Source organism: Dreissena polymorpha, chromosome 15 (assembly GCF_020536995.1).
Source record: "Dreissena polymorpha isolate Duluth1 chromosome 15, UMN_Dpol_1.0, whole genome shotgun sequence".
Classification (NCBI taxonomy): domain Eukaryota; kingdom Metazoa; phylum Mollusca; class Bivalvia; order Myida; family Dreissenidae; genus Dreissena; species Dreissena polymorpha.
Genome location: NC_068369.1, coordinates 3215546 through 3241604, shown reverse-complemented (window position 1 = coordinate 3241604; position 26059 = coordinate 3215546). Strand labels below are relative to the sequence as shown.

Sequence of the window (26059 nt, the reverse complement as noted above, 5' to 3'; positions counted from 1 at the left end):
ATTTTATTTTATTTTGTTTTATTGAATTGTACCATATGTAAGCACTTGAAATTATTGCAGTTTACTTGTTTAATGTAGTATTGACTTATTAAAGATTTTCACCATTTAAAAGCACATGTTGTGATGTTATGCTTTTCGACAATATATTTATGAAAAAAAAAACAACCCAAATTGTCACTCAATAAAAATAAGGGTAATATACCCATTTGTGATCAAGAAAATAATGCTTTTTTTGTAATCTACAGGAAAAATGCGATCAGTATGCCAAATTTCAACTTTGTACCATGTACTGGTATAGAAAAAAAATACAGAAAAAAGAAACTTAAAGTTATAAAACGCGGATCTGTGAATAGAATACCAACTTGAAAGCTTAATATAAGAAAAAAAATCACCAAAATGGCTATTTTTCCTAAGTTTCAAATTACCATACATGTAACTTTGAAAGAAGTTGAGATAAATTAATAATTCAAACTGATCTGATTCTGAGCAGGATTTAATGAGATCTTTAAGTTAGTTAGTATCAAAACATTAAGATTTTTGTGGGTTGAAATTTATATATGGGTTGCTACTCAACATTTAGCTTCTTTTCATGTTTTTGAACTTTTTTGAGTCCCATCACACTTTATACTGACTGGGGACTGTCTGGCAATACCAAGCAAGTTTACAGGTAGTTTTTTAAAACTTTTTTAGTAACTTTCAAAAATAAAATATTTTGATTGTTATTATATTTTATTTTTATTATTTTGTCCTATGAAACGTTTTTGAGTGTTTTTTTGTTGTTTTTTTTCTCCTCCTACTCAAACTTTCAAAAAAAAAATCCCGTTAAACAGAAGATAATAAAACTCTGGCCTAACTGGATTCACACATTAGAAATGGCAACATTTCATAATGTAATTTCTTCTCTTTCTCACTTCAGCCATACAAAACCACATAAAGCATCACACACCAAGACCATGGTTACCCACCAATTCAACATACATTCAGGTACATTTACACAACATGACTTAAAACTACACATTTTTTTATTTTTCAGAGGTACTGTATGTAAAGACATATAGTGGATATTTTGCCTGCAAGATAAATGCTCAAAAGTATTGTACATCATTGGTCTATTCAAAACAATGTTGCAAACCAGTAAATGACAAAATGCAGGCATACTGGAAAAACTTTAATAGCATAAGATTAACAAAATGGTTGTGGGATGTCACTAATATGAACCTAATATCAATTATTGTGGGTCATCAAAGAAAGATAAAATGAAAATGTTACTGAAAAAAAAAGACCTTATTCTCTAACTAAAATATCCGTCTTTGTAAGAAGAGTGTAAAGATTAGTAAATATCAGATTTAACTATGTTTGCAAATGGATTTTACTGCAGAAGAACAAAATGGAAAAAAATAAAACAATTAAAAACGAGGGCTGTCAGAGGACAGCGCTGGTCAACTTTTGTGAATACTTGTCACATATTTGCTCAGATCACATGTTAATTTTCAATATGTTCAAGTTATTACAATGTTAATTTTCAATATGTTCAAGTTATTACAAAGTTATTGAGTATAATCTCAGATCACACTTACTTTTCAGTACATTGAAGTTTTGTAATTTAAGCTTTTGTAATGAAAAACTAACATTGACAAATACAAAAAACATTTTCCCAAAGTTATTTGTGATTTATAAAAAAAATTACCACAGCAAATGCCGCGGTGGGTACAATAGCTCTCATTTTCTTTGAAAAGTTGAGCTAAACAACACCTAGGGAAAGTCAAACAAATATTGAACTTGAATGTCGTATTCTTCTACAGACTAAGTATAAATCCTATTTACACCATGTATAGACAGTTAACATGTATACACACACGTGACATGAACTTCAGAACTAGATGCCTGTCAAGCCCAGTGTCAATAAAGCAAAGTTGGTATCCTGTTTGGACACAGACACAATTAATAACAAAAAACAAACAAACCTGACAAAAACCAACAAGAAATATTTGTTTAAAAAAAAGTGTCAATGCATAAGGGAGATACAGACCAGGCAAGGTGTATAATGCTAATTTTTTACCTTTGGACTCTTATATCGACTTGAAAGACTATATCTGAGGCAATCAGAAGCCTGTTTATGAAAACGACGAGCCAATGAACACCAGGCTTTCTAATTGATGCATGCGCGTACACCCGCGTGTTGGACATACGGCTTTTTTTGTGTAGTGGGACTGTCAAACTCGCAGAACCTTGTGAAGTGTGACCATGACCTTTGAGCTAGAGACCTGGATCTTTCGTGTTGCACACCGGCTCATGGTGTTTAACAATTATGCCAAGTTATTTAAAAAAAAAGTGTCAATGCATAAGGGCGATACAGCCTGGACAAGCAATCCTGACCGAAAACCTAAACCAACTAACATACAGACACCCAAGTGCCATTGTGGCAACTATATCGAGCTCAATGCCAGCAGCATGACAAAAATTATTCCAATCATACTGGTAAACATTCCCACCAGAAAAAACTAATTGTCAATGTTTTATTCAACTGCCTCGTCCTTTTTAAATATTACAAACCAGTAACTGTAAAACCAAAAACATGCTTTGGGTGTGTGCATATGTATTTTGTACTAACAATTTCAAATTAAAAATGTCAAGACAACTCTTACAAAGTTTCCTTAAGATTTGTCAAACTTGATATTATCTTGAAAAAAATAATGGATTAAAAATGTGTCTTCAAGCATATTTACAATTATTTTTGTAAATTTTTGCACACATTCTAGCTTTTGGATCCACATGACCCAGATTCCATATTGGTCTTGCCAAAACATTTTCTTCAAGTTTGGACCATACATATGGCAGCTTAAGTTACATATAATTAGCGACTTTTGGAATAACAAAATTTTTTTAATAACAAAAGTTGTGAATCTAAGAAAAACCACAGGAGAAAAAAGAATCTATTTGGAAAAATGTTTTTTCCTAAGTAGTGACAAATAGAGCTTGCTTCTAAAATTCATTTGTGACCTTATGTTCATAACATGTGTTTTTATTATATACCTTAAACTTTACTTATATTATTTGTTAACTGAAATCAGGTATATAAGAAAATAAAATAATAAGGTACATTCCAAAAGCATCGATGAAGCAAAAAGGAAAATATTGTATCTAAGCTTTTGTATAAGCATTTTTAATGTTTGACTTTTCCACCTTTAGACATATACATAGTAAAGTTTCAATTCAACAAATAAAATGCACACACAAAAATTACCACTTGCATACAAACATCACCCATATTTGCCAAGTCACTGTTGCATGAACTTTTCAATGTCCCTCGAAGGTATTCTTATAATGTTCCATCCGAGTAACGGTAGTAAACAACATGTTTTTATTTTTTCTTATGATTCATTGCACTAATTTTCTTAATTATCTTGTCGTTACACCTTTTCCAAATTTGCCCATTTTTCTAACGACTTTTCTGCTTGGCATCTTCAACCTGCTGTTTCCGCAGACAATTTCCACTTTTTAGATATTCACTAAAGTAAGTTTTTATTTCCTCTGTTTCTACCTGTGTGAATTTCTGACGTTTTGCAGCCTTTTTGGGGGGCTTCCTTTTTCTCTTTCCCTCAAATTCCTCTTCATCCTCATCTGATATAGTGTGGTCATCTTCGTCCATGCTTCTGAAAAAGTTACAAAGAATATTATTCAAATAGAAGCAAGCAACACTAATTCAAAACTTATTACAAAATGTATAGTCCTTATTTCTGTCAACACACACTACAGTGGCGATAATTAAATCAATAGGACACCGAGGATTCTGCTATTTTGGTCTTCTCAGGTGAGCTTGTTCAGCATAAATTTCCAAAACATTACCAATAAAAGCTGCGCCATGAGCGCATGATACGCCCGTCGTTCGCCAATGAAGTAGTAAGGTAATAAATAACCCTTTGAATCATTTTTTTACTTCAGTTTATTTGTATTTGAATACATGGTTTATTTTATAAGTACATGAGCATGGAAATCACGAAATTTTGACGAACAAAGTCCCATAACTCTGGAACGACAATTCAGAATTCCGTCAAAAACGAAAGGGGATCAGGGTTTATTAATATTAAGATTGTGTTGAAATTTGAAAAAAATCCATCGAAGGATATTTGAGCTACAGTAGGACATTCAATGAAATCACGAAATTTTGACGAACAAAGTCCCATAACTCTGGAACGACAATTCAGAATTCCGTCAAAAACGAAAGGGGATCAGGGTTTATCAATATTAAGATTGTGTTAAAATTTGAAGAAAATCTGTCAAAGGATATTTGACGTAGCGTACGACATTAACAGACGGACGGACGGACGGACGGACAGACGGACGCGGGGTATACCATAATACGTCCCGTCATAGACGGGCGTATAAAAAGCAACCAATTTTCTAATAGACAAGATTCACATCAAATATCTAAGCCCTAGTTCTTGCTCTATCAGAAAAGGAGTTTTTTCTATGCTCACAATGAGCATTTTGTAATCAGGCGAGCTGAAAAGTAGTAGTGAGATCTTAGTAAGCCATTCAAAAAAGTAAGAAAAGTAAAAACACTGGAAAGCGCAACTCAGCTAAAAAACATGGATCTCCAATGGGGATATTAAAGTACATTGTTTCATTTTTTTTTTTAATTTAACTTACCCATAGCCATCTGGGGCATCAAGACTTGTGTGCTCAGCATCCACTTCTGCTTGACCTTCAAGACTTGTGTACTCAGCATCGACTTCTGCTCCATTTTCATTACCACATGTCTCTGGACCAGATGTTAAATGTCTGAAAACATTCATCAACTGTTTACAAAGTGTACTGTTAACAGTAAATGCACCTACATGTTTATCGGATTTTCATGAATTTCATAATCAAGCATCTGCCATGTACAATAAAACAACAGTCTACATTATAACAGGGCCACTATGGGTCGAAAAGGGATATAGATATACAGCCTGCATTTGAAATAATTTGATTGGCTGATAAGGTAGGTCCAAACAATAATATAGATTTCACCAAGAAACTCTAAGAAATGGCAGCCATTTTGTTTTAAGTCAGTCTGAATCTAGTATTAAATAAGAAAGTAAATGTGAAATGTTATACATACATGTTGATATTTAAATAACATCATAAATAAGTAAGTGTTTGATACTGGCCCTGTTATTTGTCCTAGGGTCAGTCTTATTGGCCCTCTGCCTTGGGCGAATACGACTGCCCTCGGAAAAAAAAACAGTTGAGACCAATATCAAATCACTTAATCATAAACTAATAGTCAGTGCTAAGAAAATTTCTATATATATATATTAGATATAAGACATTTATGAAAGAAAAATATACACATACTTGTGTTGTCCTAGAAAAACATTAACATTTTGCATTTAACTGCTAAATCTGGTACTTACAAAACTTTTATTATTCAATCCTTATATTAAATAGTTAAATGTGCTTTTAGTTTATAATTTTTATACCATTAGAACACTGAATCTAATTTAATTATAATTGATTAAAACAAGATCACCGCATAACGGATGCCAACGCTCGGCTGCGGGTGCAGTATTGAATAAATGAAAGCTTGTCAGATTTTTTTTTTTTGAAGGCCACAGTGACCTTGACCTTTGACCTAGTGACCCAAAAATGGGTGTGGCATGTAAAACTTAGCAAGGTGCATCTAAATATGAAGTTTTAAAGTTGTAGGTGGAAGCACTTTGATAATAGAGCAAAATGTCAAGGTTTTAGCACCAGGCAGACGGTAGACAGTAGACGCCGGACAACGACCTGGCTATGACAATACCTCGGGCTTTCTCCGAAAACAGCAGGGCTAAATATCATCAAAAATACCTTCAAATGGAATGCTCCCAATTTCATCAAGGCTCTTTCCTACAAACTTTTCTGTAAGGTTCATGTCCTGCATCAGCAATACTTTGCTGATTTTGACTCTTTCAATGAAGCCTGACATTTTCCTGTAGTGGTCCAAGTGCACTCTCGTTGTATGACCCAGGTGGCTACACAGCCATTGTAGCTCGTTTGGTTAAAGGTTTAGCAACTGACTTAATGTTGCAGTGTACTTCATAAGGTTCACACTTGTGATACGATCAGGGTGGCTTAAACTCAGTTCCCCACAAATTGCCTTCAATGAGTCGTAGGAACGAACATTGTACTGTTCTGCAAATGATATAGAATTAAATCAAATATATGAAAGACAAACATGTATATTTTTTTAATATTTGATATCAATTTTAGGGGCAACCCGACACAGACAACAGGGCAAGTACAATAGCTTTCTTTTTCTTCGAAAAGTCAAGCTAAAAATGTTTGGATTTCGCCCACCATCCTCCACCAAGGAATGAAGTCAGCGACTTGACATAACAAACAGAACCAGACTTTAAACTTTGACCTTAAAGTAACAAAAATATTGGAGCTATGAAAAACAATTTTATGTGTGACAAATCGTCCCATGATTGTTAACATTTCTGCCAAGAAATTTCAAAACTGTAGAGGAATAACAAAGTTATTGGTTGGAAATGAAAATGCAAACAAGTCTTGGCCCTTAACACATACTAATGGGGTCAACACGGTATGCCTGTCAAGAATTATGGTGGATGCATAAGCATGAAAATATGTTTATTATTGGCCCACATCTTTTGCTTTGATGTTTCCTCTTCAAATACAAGTTTTCCAAGAATTGAAGAGGGATTTATACAAACTAAAAAGCATATACCTGTACTTGCAAACAAGTTGTGTTGTTCTCAGCGATACCAACAGCCTATCTGACTTCTACATCGCTGATAAAGCTCAGACACTGAATTGCATTCCTAGGAGTTATACAGGGCACTAGTCTGTTTCTCTGAAAATATTACAGTAAAACTGCGATAACTCGAGGAAGCCCGGGACCGACATCGATGCTCGAGTAATCGCAGGTTTCGAGTAATCCATGGTATTATTTGTTTTCACTGTCTCGGTTGATAATGCTAACTTCTGACCACAAACGCTTTATTTACATGTAAGACGGTGCTAGAGAAAGAAAGGCTTTGTAAAAATCGCTTAAGATTACAGTATAATAAACAAAACAATTAAGATGATCGTAAATTCATTTAATTATTTCAACATACACACAAAACATAAATATAATCAGAAAAATCTCATCAATATTCACTGTACATGTAGCATAATTATTTATAAAAAAAACACAAGGTACGTACATGCGAATGAAAAAAACACACACTGAATACAACATAATCACTACACACTTTGCATTTTATGTACATTAGTCAGACTTGTGTTGCGCGAAGTCAAAGATTGAAGATTGGTGCAACCCATTAGCTTCCCGGAACTGATGGCGGTAATTATCAATTGCTGGTAATTATTTAATTATCATTAAAACTGTGTAGCTTTGATCTGCTTCTCAAAGGATGGCAATTTGCAGTGTATGTCAAACTGCAACTAACTGCACACCTAATAGAGCGTCGTTTGTCTGCTTGATTGCGCTGTTTTCACAACTCGAATATTTTTAGCACTGACCAGACGAGAAAGCGTCCTCGAATAATTGCCAGTAAATTAGGTGTGAAATGCCTTTCAGGGACCGGCACACAACCTCGAGTTATCGAAAATCACATGTTTGAGTTATCACGAGTATTTTTTGATAGACATTAAAGGAAAATGCTAGGGACTTTCTTTAATTGTCAAGTAATCGCCAGTTTTCGAGAAATCGCCAGCTCGAGTTATTGCAATTCTACTGTATATAGAAAATTTACAATAAAAATTGGACTCATTGATAACAACTATCACATAGAGTTGAACTTTCCATTAAGGTTACACAGCAGGCAAACAAGTCTAAAATTTCTTAAATTTGGTTTATTGTCCCATTGTCTTATACCTTTCCTTATCTACAAAAATTGAAGATTGCAGACCGATATCATGGTAACCATGTCTATAGACTGATTTCGATACTATGAACATTGTTAGGTTTCAACTTGTGAGAAGGTCCTAGTTAGTTTGAATCCTCGGTTTTTATCCTTGATTTGTATAGAGATATCCCGCAAATTAAGTGTGAATTGTCTCACATTTCTAAGAATATGAAATGCTCACCAGGGGAACAATTCACAGTACTGTTACATTAAAACAAGACAAAATATCACAAATCTGTGGCCTGGTTCCCTCCGTAATAATTTTAGGAGCATAATGAAAAAAACTGTAATGAAAAGACTTGTTAAATAACAGTGGAAATGCAAGTTTTTAATAATCACCCAATAGCCTCCATTGCAACCTTAAAACATAATCATTCTGTTCATACCAAAGGTCAAAGCATTTTCATGTAACTTATTATAGACAAAAAGGTTACAAACAGACAGGCCTTCATGTTGTTCACAGGTGGGAAGGCATTTTCAATACTGCACAATCTTACATACCTTCCCTCTAAGAGTCATAAGTTGTTGGGAAGTGAGCAGATGCTTCTCCAATTCTGTCAGCTCTCCAACCAGGCTCTGGTCAACGTCATTAAGATGTTGAGAACGTTTCGCATAATCCCTTAGACCTAAATGTGGCGTTTCCATAAAAGTTATATTTTATCAAAATAACAAGTGAATTTAAACATTATTTAAATAATACTATCACAACTGTTACAGTTGAAGTAACTCCATCATGTTTTGTTGTTAAAATTTGTTTTGTTGTTAAAATTAAATCACTCATTATTAAATACTCAAAGATCATGAATAAGATTTTCAACTTTAAATAAATGCATGTTGTAGTTTAAGTTAGTAAAGAAAGTGAAATGTACCTGACAGCATCTATTTCCCCTGATCGACGCTTGTTGTACACCTGGAGCTTTGTCTGGGCCAGTTTAACAGCTCTCAAGAAGTCTGGAAGTTCTTTCCTCATGGGTGTTGTCTTTAATTCTGCTGCCAAATGCTCATTAAGAAGTTTAATGTCATCTGGTGCTGGAATGTGTTGTTTCACTTTTCTCTGTCTCTGTGCTAATACCATCCTAGCAAATCTCGTCACATTTTCTGGCCATTCCGTGTATCAGTTTCATCAATCCTTGACAGTCATTGATGGTGCCATTATTTAGGTCATTTTCTTCTTTCAGAGAAATGCACCATTTTGCATAAACAAGTCTAATTACATTGTATTTCAACTTGATGGCATTAGATGGTGATTTCAAGTCCTCTTCAACCTCCATTGTTGGCATTGCTACAGTGATAGCTGCCTTAGCAAGACAATCAAACTTCAGTGGTACAAGAAAATCCTACAGTGATTTAGCATCACTTGCTGTGTCTTCCTCAAGCAAAGCAATTTGATATCTAGAAGTTAAACGCATTCTTTGTGATGCATAATATTTCCTCTTCAGTTTGTTGTCAATATTTCTACAAAGCCATGATTCCCCAAGTGCAACAATCAGTAGGTCTTTCAGGGCAATTTCTGTTACTTTATCTGGAGTCATTATAGCAAAAACCTCATTTTGCAGAAGAGAAGAAGCTTTTGTTAACGACCAGACAAAATGTCTGACTGCAAAATAAGATTTCTTTTGGTCAAAGGCGAAACATCAACAACACGCTGCACAATACACTTCGATTGATGCCTTTTTAAGGTAGACTTCAACATCCAATCTCTGCAGTGTACACATGGCTCATTCTGTTCACTGTCAAACTCTTTTGTTGGTCTGCTTGATATCAATAAGCATCCATGACCTTCAGCAACTACCTTGTTGTTATGTTTGTCATCCCCTTTAGACCGTATTAGAGACATGGCTATACCAGTCTTGTCTTTCAATGCAGTCTCGACTGAATGTTCTTTTCTATGCTTACTTATCATGAGAGCTCTCACATGTAGAACTAATTTCCCACAAAAAATGCATGTTTTGCATTGTACACCCTGTCTTTTTTCTTGTTTTGCTTAGTTTTCTGCAAGGCTGATTTCAAAACCTTCATAACATATATTTCAGGATTATTCTGGTCTCTCAGCTTTTCATCTTCACTAGGGTCATTGTTTTCATTCATTTCTTCATCTTCACTCCCAACTGCTTCATTTTCAACTTCAATCTCCACTGCTTCCAATTCATTTGCATGCTCAATATGTGATACTTTATTCTCACTTTTATAATCAGGAATAATATTTTTGTACATTATATCTATTATGTCTATCATATTATCATTTTCATTATCATCAAACATTTCCAAAGGGTCACTGGAGTAAACAATGTCTTCACTAAAGCTGGATTCAGCTACAAATGGAAAGTTTTGAAAAAAAAAGTCTCCAACTTGTCCTGATGATGAGCACACCTCTTGACCAGCTGTGGATAATGCATCTTGACCTGCTGATGAGCACACCTCTTGACCACCTGTGGATGATGCATTTTGACCTGCTGATGGCTGAACCTCTTGACTGGCTGTGTTTGATGTATCTTGACATGCTGATGGCCAAACCTCTTGACTGGCTGTGGGTGATGTATCTTGACATGCTGATGGCAAAACCTCTTGACTGGCTGTGGGTGATGTATCTTGACGTGCTGATGGCTGAACCTCTTGACTGGCTGTGTGTGATGTATCTTGACGTACTGATGGCCAAACCTCTTTACTGGCTGTGTGTGATGTATCTTGACGTACTGATGGCCGAACCTCTTGACTGGCTGAGGGTGATTATCTTGACGTACTGATGAGCACACCTCTTGACTGGCTGTGTGTGATGTATCTTGACCTGCTGATGGGCAAACCTCTTGACTGCCTGTGGGTGATGTATCTTAACGTGCTGATGGCCGAACCTCTTGACTGGCTGTGGGAGATGTATCTTGACGTGATGATGGCCAAACCTCTTGATTGGCTGTAAGTGATGTATCTTGACCTGCTGATGAGCACACCTTTTGACCAGCTGTGGGGGATGTATCTTGACCTGCTAATGAGCCCACCTCTTGACCAGCTGTGGGTGATGTATCTTGACGTGCTGATGGGCACACCTCTTGACCAGCTGTGGATGATGTATCTTGAACTGCTGATGAGCACACCTCTTGACTGGCTGTGGGTGATGTATCTTGACCTGCTGATGAGCACACCTTTTGATCAGCTGTGGGTGATGTATCTTGACATGCTGATGGCCAAACCTCTTGACAAGCTGTGGGTGATTTATCATGACATGCTGATGAACACACCTCTTGACCAGCTGTGGATGATATATCTTAACCTGCTGATGAGCGCACCTCTTGACTGGCTGTGGGTGATGTATCTTGACCTGCTGATGAGCACATCTCTTGACCAGCTGTGAGTGATGTATCTTGACCTGCTGATGAGCACACCTCTTGACCAGCTGTGGGTGATGTATCTTGACGTGCTGATGAGCACACCTCTTGACCAGCTGTGGGTGATGTATCTTGACGTGCTGATGAGCACACCTCTTGACCAGCTGTGGGTGATGTATCTTGACCTGCTGATGAGCACACCTCTTGACCAGCTGTGAGTGATGTATCTTGACCTGCTGATGAGCACACCTCTTGACCAGCTGTGGGTGATGTATCTTGACCTGCTGATGAGCACACCTCTTGACCAGCTGTGGGTGATGTATCTTGACGTGCTGATGAGCACACCTCTTGACTGGCTGTGGGTGATGTATCTTGACCTGCTGATGAGCACATCTCTTGACCAGCTGTGAGTGATGTATCATGACCTGCTGATGAGCACACCTCTTGACCAGCTGTGGGTGATGTATCTTGACGTGCTGATGAGCACAGCTCTTGACCAGCTGTGGATGATGTATCTTGACCTGCTGATGAGCACACCTTTTGACCAGCTGTGGGTGATGTATCTTGACGTGCTGATGAGCATACCTCTTGACTGGCTGTGGATGATGTATCTTGACCTGCTGATGAGCACACCTTTTGACTGGCTGTGTGTGATGTATCTTGACCTGCTGATGAGCACACCTTTTGACCAGTGGTGGGTGATGTATTTTGACCTGCTGATGAGCATACCTATTGACCAGCTGTGGGTGATGTATCTTGACCTGCTGATGAGCACACCTCTTGACCAGCTGTGGGTGATGTATCTTGATGTGCTGATGGCCAAACCTCTTGACCAGCTGTAGGTGATGTATCTTGACTTGCTGATGGCCAAACCTCTTGAACAGCTGTGTGTGATGTATCTTGACGTGCTGATGGCCAAACCTCTTGACAAGCTGTGGGTGATGTATCTTGACGTGCTGATGGCCGAACATCTTGACTGGCTGTGTTTGATGTATCATGACGAACTGATGGCCGAAAATCTTGACTGGCTGTGGGTGATGTATCTTGATGTGCTGATGGCCGAACCTCTAGACTGGCTGTGGGTTATGTATCTTGACCTACATCCTGATTTGAAGGGATAAAATTATTAACAAAAAATAATAAAATGCCGGAGTTTTGGTCAAAGATGTGCAGACTAATGAATTATACAATGAAAAACACATTACAAATGTACAGAAGAAAATTGTCAAATACACATACCTGTATAGGTAAAGTCAAAATTGTTAATATAATTGTACAACTTTTTAATTAAATCAAAGTAAAATGAATAGTCCAAAAACGTGTTCATTTGCAGTAAATATTGTACATTTTCAATTTATTTTAGTCACTTTGTAATTCTAAACATATTTAAAAAGCTAGTTAAAGAAATATCAACAATAAAGTTTATGTTTTTATACCTTTAAGAACCCGTCCTTCATTGCAAACTCTACATCATTTAAGAAGGCGTCCAAGTTCTTAGGTTGTTTCTTTAAAGCCACTGAAATGAACAAAAAAATAATATTTAATTATAGGACTTTCTGTGGCATTAATAGGCATGCTTTGTGTATCTGAACTCCATCACTAGTGTGTCTTTTATCCCTGTTAGCAATGTGTCTTTAATACATTATACCATTATATCCACAGCCTGTTAGCATTAATTGTTTATAATGTATGTGACTTTCTTAACTATAACAAGTAACAAATTCCAAAATGTGTGCAATTTCTATGGCCATAACTCATGTAACTTTAACAACCATAACCTGAGTGACTGTCATGTCTATAAATTGTGTGACTTTAATTTTATTCAACTAAGTAACTGTCATGTCCATATCTTGTGTGACTGTCATGTCTGTAAGTTGTGTGACTTAATTGTCCATAACCTTAGTGACTGTCATGTCCATAAATTGTGTGACTTTAATGTTAATAATCTAAGTAACTGTCATGTCCATAACTTGTGTGACTGTCATGTCCGTAAGTTATGTGACTTAATTGTCCATAACCTAATTGACTGTCATGTCTATAAATTGTGTGACTTAAATGTTAATAATCTAAGTAACTGTAATGTCTGTAAGTTGTGCGACTGTAATGTCTGTAAGCTGTGTGACTTAATTGTCCATAACCTAAATGACTATCATGTCTATAAATTGTGTGACTAATTTTATTAAACTAAGTAACTGTCATGTCCATAACTTGTGTGACTTAAACGTCCATAACCTTAGTGACTGTCATGTCCATAAATTGTGTGACTGTACTAATCATCAAGTGAGTTATTGTTGAAATCAAGTATAAGCGTAAAATAAGATCAGACGCCATTTTTAATTTTTTGTGTGACTATTACAATGTCCATAAGTTGTGTGACTAAATTGTTCAATACCAGTCACTGTCATGTCAATAAATTGTGTGACTTTAATTATAAAGCTAACAAGAGTGCCAAACTGTCACAAGATACGCCCGTTCAAAGGTTTTGGACACCATTCTCAATGCTTGAAATGCATTAAGTGACCTCCAGACCTAGTTATTGACCCGGCAAAACCCATATTTAAACTTGACCTAGATATCATTTAGATGTAACATCTGACTAAATTCGGAGAAGATCAGATAAAAACTACTTTAATTAGAGAGCGGACACCATGCTATATGCTTGAAATGCACTAAGTGACATCGTGACCTCGTTTTTGACCTGGCATGACCCATATTTGAACTTGACCTACATAATGTCTAGACACAACTTCTGACCAAATAAGGTGAAGATCGGATGAAAACTACCTTAATTAGAGAGCAGACACCATGCTAAATGCTTGAAATGCACTAAGTAATCTCGTGACCTTGTTTTTCAACCGGCATGACCCATATTCGAACTTGACCTACATATCATCCAGACACAACTTCTGACCAAATTAGGTGAAGATCGGATGAAAACTACTTCAATCAGAGAGCGCACACCATTCTAAATGCTTGAAATGCACTAAGTGACTCCGTTACCTAGTTTTTGACCCAGCATGACCCATATTCGAACTTGACCTAGATATTGTCTAGACACAACTTCTGACCATGTTTGGTGAAGATCGGATGAAAACTATTTCAATTAGAGAGCGGACACTGCTGTGGAAGCCGCCCGCCAAGGGTGAAACTATAATACCTCCCGTTTTTAAAAACGGGCGTATAAAAAGCAACCAATCTAATACATAACGAATAAACAATCCAACAATTTAAGTATTTGTGGGCTTTTTTTCAAGAGAATGTAAAACTACCTGTACCACTGGAATTAAAAATATTCAGCTCAATATCAGTAGTTTAAAAGAATTGTTCGAATTTGCAATCGGCTGTGGTATTATCCACACAGGTTGATTTGTAGAAAGCACCAAGACTGCTGTACTTTCAAACTGATAATTTGATTTCCTTAGAAAAAATTACAATTCACTCAGTATTTTATTTATTAATTTGCACCATCTTATTTTTTTACATGATCAAAGAGCAAAAATACACAAAAATTAGATCAGCATTAAATATTCCAATAAAAGTTAAATATTTTATAAACACAATAACTATATTTTCTCTTCCAGTATTTTCATTGGCTGACTATCAAGGCTGTAAAATTGGCTTTAAAAAGCACTGCATTTACCTCAGAATTATTGACAAACAAAATGAACATGCAAGTACCTTGTGTGTTCGTGTTGAATGTAAAATTTATATTAACATGTACAAATGTATATTTATTTAAGTAATAACTTTCAACTGAATTGCACCAGGAAAACAAAATGAACACTGTCATAGAAAACTCTCAACAATTCTGTTTCTCTTTTTTTATAAACTCATATAATTGTTTAATTGTTCATCTGGTGACACACTTAACCCAGATTTAAACTTAACATAGATATCATTCTAAACTTAACAAGGGACAAAATTGTCACAAAACCAGGTTTTCATTGTGAAAAAACAAAATTAACCCCCTTTGTAAGTTTGTTTTTTAAAAAAATCTATTTTTAGTCGTGGCGACCTTGACATTGGAGATATTGACGTGATTCTTTCGTGCGACACACCGTCCCATGATGGTGAACAAATGTGCCAAATGATTTTAAAATCTCACAATGAATGACATAGTTATGGCCAGGACAAGCTCATTTATGGCCATTTTTGACCTTTGAACTCAAAGTGTGACCTTGACCTTGGAGATATCGACGTAATTATTTCGAGCGACACACCGTCCAATGATGGTGAACAAATGTGCCACATGATTTTAAAATCTGACAATGAACGACATAGTTATGGCCCGGACAAGCTTGTTCCACCCGCCCGCCAGCCCGCCAGCCAGCCAGCCCGCCCGCATTCGCCAATCTAATAACCAGTTTTTTCCTTCTGAAAACCTGGTTAAAAACCTGCTTCAAAATGGTAGTCATTCTTTAATTAAGGATCAGAAAAGTTCACTATGCGCCCACTGAGCACCCATCTGTGATAGAAATATTATAAATGGGACAACCAAATTTATTTGAACATTTTTTTATAGAGACGTCATCAAATGTAACTATTATGTTACAGAGGACATTGGTGAGTTTTACTAAAAACAGCGTTAGATAAGCTAAACATAAACAAATAAACAAACATAACTTTTTTAACATCTTTTTTGTACCAATGCATTTTGTTTTTTCTAGGGATGGCAACGAATACCGATTTGGTATTCGAATATTCGGTCATCCTTCCGAACGAATATTCGGATATTCGGTCAACATCTGTTGGAAAAAATAAAACAAATCAACTTTGTTTACCGTATCATTACTCTTTGAATTCTACTTTCGTTTTTTACCGAAAGTTCAACGGAAGTGATTAAATATTGACACAGCGTTGCCGTCGCAAATTCGAAGTTGATTTTGTTGATTATTTTTTATTAGATGTTGATCAAATATTCGTGAATATTAGTTTAAAAGTTTGATCAAACAAAGGAATCGGAATTTTTCTTCATTGAAAGGGAGATGGGTAATGGGAATCGGCGATTGGAAGGTAGGTGGGTTCATTCTTGCGGGTATTGAACGGTAACAGCCACGTCTAGCTTTCAGTGTTAATAACGTCAACATTTTCAAAACGTTCATATACATTTGATAATTTTGGGTGACTTTTGATTATTTTGATATTGAGACTGTTTAAAGCTAGATGTTATTGTTAAAATTGAATCATAAAAACTGTTTTTAACTTTAATATTGTACATATTGGGCGAAATACCAAAAACATTTCTTTAAGTAAAGTACTTGATTGAATATTGAGTAATTAATTAAAGTTTGTACCTTACGATACGCAAATACTCATTAGAGGTTGAGTTAATTATTTTCTAAAAGCTTTTTTGATTGGACAACGTGATTGTAACCACACGATACGCATTTACTCAATTTAATTAGAGCAAAAAAAAACATTTTCGATTGGAGAACGCGATTTACGTCAATCAAAAATCTTTTGCATAAGTTCTTATTTAATTGTGTTTTACACCAAGTCGGCTTTTCCTTTACTCATTTAATCTTTGATCATTTTAAATGTAATTCGAGTCATTAGATCAAGTGCGGACCGGGTTTTAATTGCCGATGCGATTTGCACCTATCATAATTTCACACAAAGTGACTGTCTTTGTTCAATTTAAGTTTCCTAAAGGTAGGCAATTAGCGGGATTATTGGCATGTGTACTGTCATCACCATAGCGACGCATTATCGCGACTACCGGAATAAACACTTTGAGATGAGGAACTACTTTTTTAACAATGTTTGAAGCAAATTTCACGAATACTAAGTCTTTGAAATTACTCGATTTTTTTTTCTTCCGAATATTCGATTCGGAAAATACTATTCGAAAATTCGGTGCGGGACCGAATATTCGGATATTCGTTGACATCCCTAGTTTTTTCATCTCTAATTGTCCAGGGAAAGATTCAAGTTGCCTTTGGTACTCACTAAAACTGGAAGTACCACAGTGGATAATGAATATATATTAAAATGACCAACACATTCTGTTTAATTTTAATGTTTTATCAAACAGTCAATAATAAAAACAAGAGCTGTTGGAGGACAGCACTGCTCAACTTTTCTGATCGCTTGTCACAGAATATTTTCCCAGATCACATTTAATTAATTTTTAATATGTTCATGTCATCAAACACTGGGCTCCCGCTGGCAACCGCCATTTGAGCCATTGGCGACAGAATGAAGAAATTGGTTAAACAATTCTCAATTGGCTCATGCCAGCAAATAACCCGACTTCGGGAAACCAGATTTCGTAACAGTAAATATGAAAGTAGCCAAGTCATGCGAGCAGAATCCTTGCAGCAGTTACATGTACTTCTATTTTATTAACACTATTGTAGAGTAACAATATTTGCTCAGACTGGTTTAACGTCTACATATTTTTTATTAGTTGCTAGTCTGGGACTAAAGACTTTTTGCAAGCCACTTGCCCATATAATTTTTAAATTTAAAGATAAAGTCCCGATTGATTTCAACTGTTTTTTGTTCAGTCCTTGTTAACAAATTGTTGATGATGATGCACATTTGGTTGTCAGAAAAGCTTACCTTGTGCATAGGTGAACAAAGAGGTAAACATAAAAATATATATACATACTAAGCATTTTCGGATCTGCAGAAGGCGATCACTTTCTTCTCTTTGCAATCCACCATCTGGACAGGCCATTTAACATTCTTTGGCATCCCTGGCAGTCTACTCCAGAACAACCCGTCCTCCCATTATCTTTGCAAGGCTGAAAGGTAATATTATATACTTATGCGCACTTCTAAATTTAACATCACTTTAGTTCAAGGAAGAACCTAAACACTTTTTACAAAGGATTTACCCAACAAACACAGGGGAATTTTCTTGGTATATAATGGCAAGTACCCAGATTCGCGAGAATTGTGTTACCCAACTGTCACACCTAATAAGGGCAGATTGGGGCAAAATGAACACAGACACAATCATATGTCTTGATATTTTATAAAAGCAGCATTTTATTAGTTTTTGAAAATGGTTTATATAAATATTCATTTTCTAATATTTTTTAACGTTTCTTTAATCTTTTAGGGAGTTATTCCATCTACACACATCCAAACCCACTGTATTGCTGAAATAATTCCATCTATCTTATTATATAATATCTACATCCACATCTTCCCAACCGCATAATAATCAATCACTATAAAATATGTTTCTCCTATTCCATTCATCTGCATATACATCCGCATGTTCCCAAAATCCGCCCGCATAAAATCTCTTGGTCAGCCATTTTATGCGGATGGCATGCGGACGAGAGTTGTCTAGTTGAACAACAACATTGGTTTTATTATAGTTATTTTATCTTCGACAAGGCAATGAACGTATCCTATCCTATTTTAATAAAGTCTGAAGTATATTTATACTTTACGTCGTGGAACTACAACAAATTGACAAGATGGTGAACTTTCCGTATGTTTGGCGTCATGTAATATTGCCCTACATTTCTTTTTTAACCTATACCTTATGGCACAATAACACTAGCAAAAATTAACAGAAGTCTGTTAAATTCATATTCAAAATTCAAATCAAAATATGAAATATATGTATGCGCATGCGGAAGCACATGAATGGGGCGTCTGCATAAAAATCTTGCATATGAGAACATGTATTAAATGGAATAGCACCCGTACAGAAACCTGCGAGTGTGAAGTAAATGTTATCTTTAATTGAAGTATTGAATATACAATTTAGATGACTAAATGATTTGGTTTATGTATTATACAATACAAGCTAACATTAATGGACGGTTTACCTCATTGTGGGTCCTGGTTATACATCCAATGATAACCATAGAAACGATCCCATACATGCAAATAACGGTCAATCAATCTATACAGAAATACTAATTTAACACAAACAACAGCTGTAAACACAGAAAGTCAGCACATGTGGAGTTTCAAGTTGACAACTTCCTGTTAGACTTGTGGAACTCATTTTGTCCATCAAACATAAGTATTGTTAAGATTTTGTATCATAGTGTTTATAAACATTTAATTTCAGAAAGTAAAACCTACCTAACAATAGGTGTCATTTCAAGGAGCATTAGGTTCAATTAATTTTGTTCAAATAATGGATATCCAACTTCAATTCCTCAGCAAACAATAATCGCCAATGCATCTTTAAATATGATTCACTGAAAACAATGTGATGATCAATGTTTTTGCTTGAGCAATACGCATTTATTTGCTCGTAAGATGTAAAGCTTGAAACATGTAGGCAGCCAACACATGGTTTCCCTGGAAAAGCCCCCATTTTAAGACACACAGGTAGTGGATACAATTAACAGTTATCTAGTTTCTTCGGCACCTGGTAACTTCAACATCATAATGAAATGCCGCTTCGGCACTCTGGTTTGACCAGTTGGGAATTCCCAGTTTGTCTAATCTAATTAAAATTGTATTATGGGGGCTGACGCCCCCACACTGCTGCTTTACTATTTTTTTTCCTTACAAAATGGCGGCGTCTTTTTAACGTTGCTAATGACGAGCAGGTGCGCGTTAAAAAACAGCGAAATTATTAACAACTAGTGGAAGCAATGTGGGTTTTCTCGTCGAAAAGTCATTGTGCTTATGGCATATTTAATGTAAAAACAATGAGACACAAATTAAATATTTTATTTCCCGATCACTGTGTGGCCAATAAAACATATTTCAAAATGACCTTATTTATTCCTGTTTTCATTGCTTAAACTGGGTGCCACAAGTCATTCACAAAAAGAAAACATCTAAATGGATTATACATATAGAAAGAAAACATACGAAACTTACCTCACATATGGTTCTATATATATAAATCCGTTATCCGTTATGATGGTTTCTGCGACGTTCAACAGTCCCACTGCACACAAAAGCCACATGTCCAACACGCAGGAGAACGCGCATGCATCGATTAAAAAGCCTGGTGTTCATTGGATCGTTTTACATGGACATCCTATGGACACACTTTGGACAAAAACGTTGTGCGACTTCTCCAGATAGGTTTAAAGTTGCAAAAGACACATTTTGACGAACTTTGGGCAAATGTATTGTGCGACTAGTCGCACAATGAAATTAAGACACACAAGGTATATCAAGGCATAAAAAAAAGTTGCACAATGTATCATTCATGAGAACGGACGGACAGACGAAGCGGCGACTATATGCTCCCCTGAAAATAAATTTTGGGGGAGCATAAAAAATTATTTTTTTGTTTGGGGGGTGGGGGGGGGGGGGGGTGGGGGAGGGGGCAGGGATTGTGGGTTGGGGTATTGTTTGGGTGGAATCCATTGTGGTATTCAGGTAAGTGTTGTTTTGTCAAAGTATTAATAAAATCTGATCACAAATAAAAAAGTTATGGCAATTTAACTACAATTTATTCTTTTGACCTTGAGAATCAAGGTCATTCAAAGGTCAAGGTATAATTGAACTTGCCAGGTACAGTACCCTCATGATAGTAAAAAAATATTTGAAGTTTGAAATCAATAGCTTTGATACTTTAGAAGTCAAGTGGATCTAAACACAAATATTAACCAAATATTCAGTTACTTAGACAAAAAAGGGCCATAATTCTTACAAAATGCTTGACACAATTGTCTGCTCTTGATTAGAGATTGGGGTCATGTTGGTAAAGAAGTTTGCAAAATATGAAAGCAATATGTCAAGGGACATTGACAATATTTGAGGTCGTACGCAAACTTTAACATAGTTTTATCAAAATATGCATATTCTAAATGGAAAAAGGGCCATAATTCTTACAAAATGCTTGATATAGTTGTCTGCTCTTGTTTATAGATTGGGGTCATGTTGATAAAGAAGTATGCAAAATATTAAAGCAATATGTCAAGGGACATTGACAATATTTGAGGTGGTACGCAAACTTTAACATAAATTTATCAATAATATGCATATTTTAAATGGAAAAAGGGCCATAATTCGTTCAAAATGCTTGATACAGTTGTCTGCTCTTGTTTATAGATTGGGTCATGTTTGCTAAAAAGTTTGCAAAATATGAAAGCAATATGTCAAGGGACATTGAAAATATTTGAGGTGGTACGCAAACTTTAACATAGATTTATCAATAATATGCATATTCTTAGTGAAAAAAGGGCCATAATTCTTACAAAATGCTTGATACAGTTGTCTGCTCTTGTTTATAGGTTGGGGTCATGTTGGTAAAGAAGTATGCAAAATATTAAAGCAATATGTCAAGGGACATAGGAAATATTTGGGGTGGTACGCAAACTTTAACATTTGCACGCTAACGCTCACGTGAGTAGGATAGCTCCACTATAAATATTTCATATATAATAGTGGAGCTAAAAATGCCCCGCCTCCTGGTGGGCATGTTTTTCAATCAATTGGAACCATTTTCGACTCGTCCAACATATCATTGGGACAAATCTTGTGACCAAGTTTCATGGAGATCGAACAATAAATGTGGCTTCAAGAGTGTTTACAAGATTTTACTATAGCCGTATATAGCCATATAAGGAAAAATGCTCCACCCCCTGGCAGCCATATTTTTCCAACCAACTGGAACCATTTTCAAACTAATCCAAGATAGCATTGGGACAAATCTTCTGACCAAATTTCATGATAATCAGACAATAAATGTGGCCTCAAGAGTGTTAACAGGGTTTTACTATAGCCATATATTGCCATATAAGACAGTGTTTTTTTCATTCAAAATTGCGTCCAGTAACCAGACCCATTCCCAATGGAAAAAAAGTATATATTTTTCCCAAATGGGAGCTAAAAATTCCCAATGGAAGATTTCAAAAAAATAAAAATAAATCTTTTTTTAGATCTGAATATTGTTTTCATCTCTAATCCATATAAGATAGACCTCAGTAAATATAATACTGGACACACTTGTATCCTCAATTTTGAAGCATATGTTAGCAAAACAATAACAACACTAATTTCCCAATTTTAGTAAAAATGCAGCGAATTTTACCAATCCAAAGGGACCCAGCCCCATTCCCAAAATGGCGAAAAAAAACACTGTAAGGGAAAATGCCCCGCCCCCTGGTGGCCATGTTTTTCAACCAACTGGAACCATTTTCCAACTAATTCAAGATAGCATAGGGACAAATCTTCTGACCAAATTTCATGATAATCGAACAATAAATGTGGCCTCTTGAGTGTAAACAAGGGTCTAATATAGTCATATAAAGCCATATTAGAAAAAATGCCCCTCCCGCTGGCGGTCATGTTTTTCAAGCAACAGTAACCATTTTCATACTCGTCCAAGATATTGTTGTGATGAATCTTCTGACCAAATTTCATAAAGATCAATGGACAATAAATGTGGCCTAAATTGTGTTAACAGGTCAAATGTTGACGACGCACAACGTACAAAAAGCAATAACAAAAGCTCACCATGAGCACATTGTGCTATGGTGAGATAAAAAAACAAACTCTAAATATATCAGTGGAGGTAGTTTTAAAATCATACAATATTTTGCTCTGACACCAAGTAGATTCTTGCAAATAGCTTCTTTTATATGTTCAAAAACAAAGTGAAACAAGAGTGCCAAACTGTCACAAGATACACCCGTTTTAAGGCTTTGGACAACTTGATAACTTTACCATGACCCATATTTCAACTTGACCTACATATCATCTTGACACAACTTCTGACCAAAGTTGGTGAAGATCTGATGAAAACTACTAAATTAATGAGAGAGCGGACACCATGCTAAATGCTTGAAATGCACTAATTGACCTCGTGACCTAGTTTTTAACCTGGCATGACCCATATTTGAACTTGACCTACATGTAGATATTGTCTAGACACAACTTTTGACCAAATTTGGTGAAGATCGGATGAAAACTGCTTCAATTAGAGAGCAGACACCATGCTAAATGCTTGAAATGGTTTAAGTGGCCCTGTGACCTAGTTTTTGACCCGGCATGACCCATATTTGAACTTGACCTAAATATTGTCTAGATACAACTTCTGACCAAGTTTGGCGATTATCGGATGAAAACTACTTCTATTAGAGAGCGGACACCATGCTAAATGCTTGAAATGCACTTAGCGACCCCATGACCTAGTTTTTGACCCGGCATGACCCATATTCGAACTTGACCTAGATATTGTCCAGATACAACTTCTGACCAAGTTTAGTGAAGATCAGAGGAAAACTACTTGAATTAGAGAGCGGACACCATGCTAAATGCTTGAAATGCACTAAGTAACCCTGTGACCTAGTTTTTGACCCGGCATGACCCATATTCGAACTTGACCTAGATATTGTCTAGATACAACTTCTGACCAAGTTTGGGGAAGATCGGATAAAAACTATTTGAATTAGAGAGCGGACACTGCTGTGGACGCCGCCCACCCGCCGCCAAGGTGAAAATATAATAAGTTCCATTTTTTTAAAAGGGGCGTATAAAAAAACAGACTTTTATCAATAAACTTAAATTGATTTAGTCTTAATTGTGTGAATTGTTCCTCTGATACAGTTTAAACATTCTCCTGATTTTTTTTTGAAAAAGCACTTAGAGCTGTTTTGCATTCAACCCTCGAAATATTGATTGATACTTTAAAGATGTTTGCTATTGTGCATACTTTCACACATTCATTCTACAAGTCTGTTTGTTTGCTTCAAACAGTGGTGCAATCCGTATGAAATGTGGCCAAACCGACTAATAGCACTCAGTTATAACTACCCATATATCCACATACAAACGCAGGATGTCACCTTATTTTAACACCAAAACAGTTCTGTGTCACAGCAAATATATTTTCCTGTAAGAATCACTGAAAAACAGTGGACAAGTTAAAGGCTTCAGGCATCATAGTTTGGGAGGACATGCACATTTCTTACCTTCAACTTTAATTGTGACTTCATTTGGAGAAGAAGTCCTTGTAGTCCCTTCAATAGTGAAATAATATGTTCCCTCAGGAAAAGTGTCTGATGATATCCACTCAAAGTTGAAGAATTGACCATTTTGCCTGATATTTTGTATTCCAGATAATAACATCTACAAACATAAAACAATAACAAGATGTAAATCACCTTCAGTTGAGAAGGAAGCCCACAGAAACAAAATGTTGCACTTTCACAAGCTGCTGGACTGAAATATGACCATCACATAAGTGATAGGGATTTGAACTTTACAGAATTCCGCAAAAGATCTTGGCAATGTAGACACAAATGAAAATCAGTCAGCATTTTTACTTGTAGAATGTCTTAGGAGACGATGTCTACAATTAACATAATGAATTTCCTTAACAGGTTTCCTGACAAGCTGGAACCAAATTATTTGTATTTACAGATGGGGAATACTAACCTGGAACTGACCATAATACACTAACGTACTGTTACAATAAAATTAATAATTTTTCCGTTCTGAACACAATTTTAATGAGTGAAATGAACTTTACTAAGTATACTCAGTATACTGATAAAGTCTCATAAAACTCCAGCAAAACATGAAAACACAAAACTGAATGCAATCGCAGGAAAAAGCCTATAAATTATGCTAAAAGAGTTCATGAACGTCAGGTCAATATTGTCTACCTTTAATTCTAACCGACAATAATTAGACTGAGGTAAATTGTCTTAATTTCATAAGGTTATTGGAAGTTTCAAAATGCCATATGCTAAGTTCAGTTTTGAGTCCTTACCAGTCCTTTTTTAACTGTGACAGCTGTTGGGGAAGGGTACAATCCATCAAACTTGATGTGAATTTTCTTGCTTTTGTCATCATCACCAATTGTAGAAATTGTTGGTATAACATCAGAAAAACGCTCTACAAAACAAATCTCAAAAGTTGTATTTTTGTTATTAGTCCAACATTTTTTAATAAATTGATTTACGTTTTTTTTTTTTAGAAAAATAGGGTCGGGGGGTCGAAATAAAAATATAAATAAAAGAACAAAAATCACAGAGAAAACAAAAAAAAATAAAAATAAAAATTTTAACTAGTGAATTTTTTTTTAATTTTTTATAAACCAACTGTTTAAGTTATTTTTGTACTATATATCTTATTTATGAAAACAGTTAGTCACTAGAAGCAATAGAAATAGTGTTATTGATGCATTTTTCAAGAACATTTCTTTTTAATACTTGTGGAATGTCTTCATTGTCAGCTATTTAATTAAAAATTGTACATTAAAACATTATTAAAAGAAATCACTCAGTGTTTATTTTTTATCAAATAAAGTGTAATCTAGCACTTTTTTGTTTTGTTGTTTAATTTCCTGCTTCAAAAACCTTTCTTGAGTAGAAATCTATGTTGAATACTAGTAATATTCATGAATAAGAGATGTTTTCATCACAAACACTTTTGCGCCGCGTTGAATTTTTTTTTTGACCTTTGACCTTGAAGAATGACCTTGACCTTGAACTTCAACCACTCAAAACGTGCAGCTTCATGAAAACGCCGCTGTGATTTTTTTTTTAAATGAGCTTTGACCTTGAAGGATGACCTTGACCTTGAACTTCCACCACTCAAAATGTGCAGCTTCATGAGATACACATGCATGCCAAATATCAAGTTGCTATCCTCAATATTGACAAAGTTATGGCCAACGTTAAAGTTTTCGGACGGACAGACGCCATACATTTGACATTTGACCTTGAAGGATGACCTTCACCTTTCACCACTCAAAATGTGCAGCTCCGTGAGATGCACATGCATGCCAAATATCAAGTTGCTATCTTCAATATTGAAAAAGTTATGGCCAATGTAAGTTTTTGGACGGACGGACAGACTGACATACACACATACTGACTGACGGACAGTTCAACTGCTATATGCCACGATACCGCGGGGCATAAAACGTTAACACAAGACAACTTT

General features: G+C 35.6%; 1 protein-coding gene across 1 annotated transcript in view; it reads right to left on the bottom strand.

Annotated features, from left to right (window-relative positions):
- The window catches only part of LOC127860781 (titin-like), a 218787-nt gene that overhangs the window by 175782 nt on the left and 16946 nt on the right, over window positions 1-26059 (bottom strand). The window contains exons 2-3 of the mRNA XM_052399060.1: window positions 24882-25006; window positions 24079-24235 (exon numbers count right to left, since the gene is read on the bottom strand). Of these exons, the coding sequence (XP_052255020.1) occupies window positions 24079-24235; window positions 24882-25006 (282 nt within the window). The remainder of the gene's footprint in view (window positions 1-24078; window positions 24236-24881; window positions 25007-26059) is intronic.